The 4,212-nt window shown below is 47.9% G+C and overlaps 3 protein-coding genes across 3 annotated transcripts in view; 1 reads left to right on the top strand and 2 right to left on the bottom strand.

Annotated features, from left to right (window-relative positions):
* The window catches only part of PAAG_11467 (hypothetical protein), a gene marked incomplete at both ends in the record, with an annotated part of 1,877 nt that extends 994 nt beyond the window's left edge, over positions 1-883 (top strand). Inside the window, one exon of the mRNA XM_015847114.1 lies at positions 3-883. Within this exon, the coding sequence (XP_015703246.1) occupies positions 3-883 (881 nt within the window). The remainder of the gene's footprint in view (positions 1-2) is intronic.
* A 1,182-nt stretch (positions 884-2,065) lies between these two features.
* Positions 2,066-3,294, bottom strand: PAAG_02297 (cytochrome b-c1 complex subunit Rieske; the record flags this gene model as incomplete). Its single annotated transcript, XM_002795545.2, has 4 exons — positions 2,066-2,247; positions 2,340-2,490; positions 2,635-2,723; positions 2,964-3,294. The coding sequence occupies 4 exons, from the start codon at positions 3,292-3,294 to the stop codon at positions 2,066-2,068; spliced, it is 753 nt and encodes a 250-aa protein (XP_002795591.1).
* A 35-nt stretch (positions 3,295-3,329) lies between these two features.
* PAAG_11466 (hypothetical protein) overlaps positions 3,330-4,212 on the bottom strand; it is a gene marked incomplete at both ends in the record, with an annotated part of 1,665 nt that continues 782 nt past the window's right edge. Inside the window, 2 exons of the mRNA XM_015847113.1 lie at positions 3,330-3,489; positions 3,986-4,149. Of these exons, the coding sequence (XP_015703245.1) occupies positions 3,330-3,489; positions 3,986-4,149 (324 nt within the window). The remainder of the gene's footprint in view (positions 3,490-3,985; positions 4,150-4,212) is intronic.

Raw genomic sequence — 4,212 nt, 5'->3', positions numbered from 1 at the left:
AGTCTACTCCTCCGCCATAAACCGCCGCTCTGCCTCACAGCGCGAAGTCAACGAGCTCCTGCAACGCAAGCACGCCTGGACCCCAACCGACCTGGAGCGCTTTACCTCCCTCTACCGCTCAGATCATGCGAACGAGCGAGCAGAGACGGACGCGCAGGAGGCGCTGGTGGTAGCCGAGCGGGAGGCGGAGGAAGCCGCTGCGGTGCTTAGCAAGAGCATCCTATCCCGGTACCACGAGGAGCAGATCTGGTCCGACAAGATCCGCCGCATGAGTACGTGGGGCACGTGGGGGTTGATGGGGGTTAATGTGCTTCTGTTTCTCATCTTCCAGGTTGCGGTGGAGCCGTGGCGGAGGCGGAGGTTGGTGAAGGGGTTTGAGGAGAAGGTTATGGAGGCGTTGGAGAAGGAGAATGGGTTGAAGCAGGGGCCGGGCGTTGAAAGTATTCCTGCTTCTGCTTCTGCTTCTGCTTCTGCCACTGATGCTGCTGGTGCTGTTGCTGCGATGCAGATCGCACAGTCATCCGCTGTCTCCACACCCGTATCCACGCTCGTATCCGTCTTGGATGAAACTCAACCCGGACCATCAGAAGCTAGCCTTGCCATTGAGCCGGAGGTTCTCGATTCAATTGGCTTAGCTCCCTCTATCCACACGCACCCCACCGAGCCGCTATCGCCATCATCAAACCCACCTACAACCACCACTCCTCCGTTCTCCCCCGACATCACGCTCTCTCCGGATTTCTGGGCTCAGACGATCCATGACCTCTTTAGTGAACGGCGTATCACGCTTTCGCAGCGGGAGCTGACGACGGTAGCGCTTCAGAGCGCTGCGGCCGGTGCAGCGATGATGGGTGTGTTGATTGCGATATTTAGGCCGCGGTAGAAGAGCCGTGGGGAGGCGCAGAGAGTGAGGATTTACTGTGAAGGAAACGAAAATTTGCGGGAGACAGTGCCATGTATGATGGTGGATAGATAGATAGATAGATCTTACCTTTTCTCTCTTGGATGATCTAGGCATTTTTCGTCTTGATTTGGCCTTTTGAGTATATGTATTATTACCAATTTTTGGCTCTCTCTATATATATGGGGCAGGCTAATCTTGAATGAAGAAAAATTTCATTATGATTTGTAATGCTACAGTTCTGGGATTGATGACGGTTATCCCAATTGCTGGACAGATGGCGGTTTACTAAAGTTGTATTATTATAGCTCTTCATTGGCATTCATTTTTTCGTTCATAACCTGCACACTGGAGAGCAGCATGGATGGAGTGCGACCAAGAGAACAGACATATCATGGCCAACCGGGAGAATCCTAAGAAGTCCTCAGGAAGAAAAATGGTTTCTAGGCTCAAGTGTCAATCAGCAACAGGTTTGGACAGAGGCTGATGTCTGTCCTTTGACAACATGATCGACAGCCAACTCCAGAGAAGGCAGTATAATGATGACTTCTTTTTCCGTTCCTGTCCTGTTTCCTATACACAGTACATACCAACGTAATAAGATAGAAAAAGGGGGAAATAAATAAAAAATAAAATAATATCACACATGCCCTTAAAATCAAATCAACCTGCCCTCTTCAACCCCTTTTCTGAACACACATTTCCGAAACCTCCAGGAAGCACAACACTGATAAAAGGAATCCGTAGAGAAGGATCTAAGACTTAGACATGCGGGAGCCTTGACACCGTTAAAAGAGGAAGTACATGGAAAAACGTATATGTGACAATATCTATTTTTTTGGACTTTATATCTCTCTCCCCACACCTAACATAAGAAGGGGGGGTTAAAATACATGGGTAAGAATTACATCGATGATTTCCCCAGCTTATTTACACGACACGGCACAGTCAACACAGCAATAACTCAAGAGATGTAATTTAAAAAGGCGACAAAAATTATACAAAAGAAAATGGATGGAGTTGAGGTCAGGGGAATGTGGGGGGAAGAAAAAAAAAACACTTCTGCATATGGGATTGTTTTGAAAGTATTTTATATAGCCAGTGTTGGTTTGATTATGCTCCCTTTTCTTTTCTATTCTCCTTTTCTTAACAAAAGGATATGTCTTACCCGATGAGCAAAGTATTTTCAGTAGGGAAAGAATACGTCGGGATCTCAAGGTTGAGCGGGGCGGGGCCCTTTCTGATTCGGCCGGAGATGTCGTAGTGGGAACCGTGGCAGGGGCAGAACCAGCCTCCATATTCACCGGCTTCGCCGATAGGAACGCAGCCGAGATGCGTGCAGACGCCTTAATTTATTTTCATGACTCTGGTTAGCTGTCGGAGCGGATGCAGTTTTGAGGGGGTAGTTTGAGTTTGACTGGGATTGATATTTAAGTACCAAGCATAACAAGCCATTCAGGATTCTTTACACGATCTGAATCGGGCTGGGGATCCCGCAAAGTCTCCCATTTAGTGTTTTCGGCTTCTTGGACTTCGCTTGGGGTGCGGTGGCGGATGAAGACGGGTTTGCCTCGCCATTTGATGATGACCTGTTTTTCATTTTCATGTGAGCGTGAAGGTGCATGGGAAAATGTTAAGATGTTTGATTATGGTCTTGGATTCGGGGATGTGGGCTTCTCTTTCGACATATAGATAGTTAGGGGAAACGTGGGGGTTATGGGTGGAATGCGTACATTTTTGCCTTCTGGGATGGCAGAGAGGGAAATTTCGACCTTTGCCTGAGCCAGAACGTCGGCGGAGGCGGACATGTTGAGGAGGAAATCTGAAGTGGCATGTTCGATTAGCGAAAAGTCGGACAATCCACGCGAATTCAATTGCTGATTTGGCTTCGTTATGCAATCCCAAAATTACTGAAACCACAATTGGATCTCAAGAAAAGGGTTCTCTCTCTTCCACACCGTTCTCCAAAATTGACCCCCAAGTACTCCGTATATCCACACAACAACCAGCCACCTGCAAGGGCCAAGATTACCCCAACAAAATCAACAAAATCAAAACTCACCATGCACAGTCGCCTTCGCACCAACAGCAGTTAACAACCCCATACTCCCAGCCATGAAGTAAGAGAACACTTTGTTCGATGTCTCCCCGCCCTTGCTAGCATATTTCTTGAAACTAGGGATTTTGAGCGTCGATGCGCTGTCCTTGGACTGGCCGAAGGGGCTGTCGAAGGAAGAAGTCGTCGAGGTCGAGGTAGTGACTTGTCCTCTGCGTTGCTGCTGCTGCTGCTGTTGTGAAGTGAGTGCGGTAGCTGTGCGGCGGACGGAGGAGAGAAGCGGGCGGGCACAGGCCCGGGTCAGGGTGGAAGCAGAAGAGGTGGCGAGCGGAGGCATGGTGGGTAGGGCAGGGCCAAAGCGATTGAGCAGTTTTACTGCGGAGGAGGTGTTGTGGCTCTGATGGTTGAGTGTTGCGAGGAGTGAAGTTGGAGTTGGAGTTGGCTGAGGGTTAATGAAGTCTTTTTGATGGTTGGAAATTCGCGAGGGATCGGAGCCCAATCACGGGGACGCTGATTGGTCCACTGGGGCACACTACAAAGACTATGAACAAGCTACAACAAGAACAAGAACAAGAACAACAAGAACAACAAGAACAGAGGAGGGAGGAATTGGGATGGGAATTGGAATCAGGATAAAGATACGATTGAATGCCGATAACAGCAATACATGCAACAGTCAACGGATATTTATTTTTACGCCAATTTAACTCCAACCCCATTGAAAAGAAACAGCCCATGCCACCAAGTGCTCATAACGATAATTCAATGCGCCGAAAAAAAAAAAGGAAGAGGGGGGGGGGGGGTTGGAAGGAGAAAAAGAAGAGAAGAAAATAAAAAGGGACACGAAAAATCATCCAGATTTAATCCAACATTAAAACAGTGCCGTCCCATATAAAAAGTCCCATGCCAAATATATAAGCTTATTACAAGAGGAAAGGGGTATATATCGCAATTAAACTTCCACGAAGTCAACTTCTTTTTCATAGAATATTTATGAACTGCAACTACACATTGTCGCTCGCTGGTACCGTGGGACATCTCCGCAGAATCGCTCTTCCTCATCCTTATTCAAGTCCCACCCATCCTGGAACGGATTAAGGGCCATATGTATGATGCGGTCGAGAATTTTTCGATCACCCTTGTTCTCGACACGCTGAATCACCTCATCAAGAACCCAGGAACGTGGGAGGAACTATATATCGATATTAGTAACTTCTATCAAATCGCACAACACTGCATGCGTCCATCTTAGATG

This window comes from Paracoccidioides lutzii, assembly GCF_000150705.2.
Source record: "Paracoccidioides lutzii Pb01 unplaced genomic scaffold supercont2.5, whole genome shotgun sequence".
NCBI classification, from domain to species: Eukaryota; Fungi; Ascomycota; class Eurotiomycetes; order Onygenales; family Ajellomycetaceae; genus Paracoccidioides; species Paracoccidioides lutzii.
The sequence above is the reverse complement of the archived record's forward strand: the minus strand, read 5'-3'. Positions and strand labels throughout refer to the sequence as shown.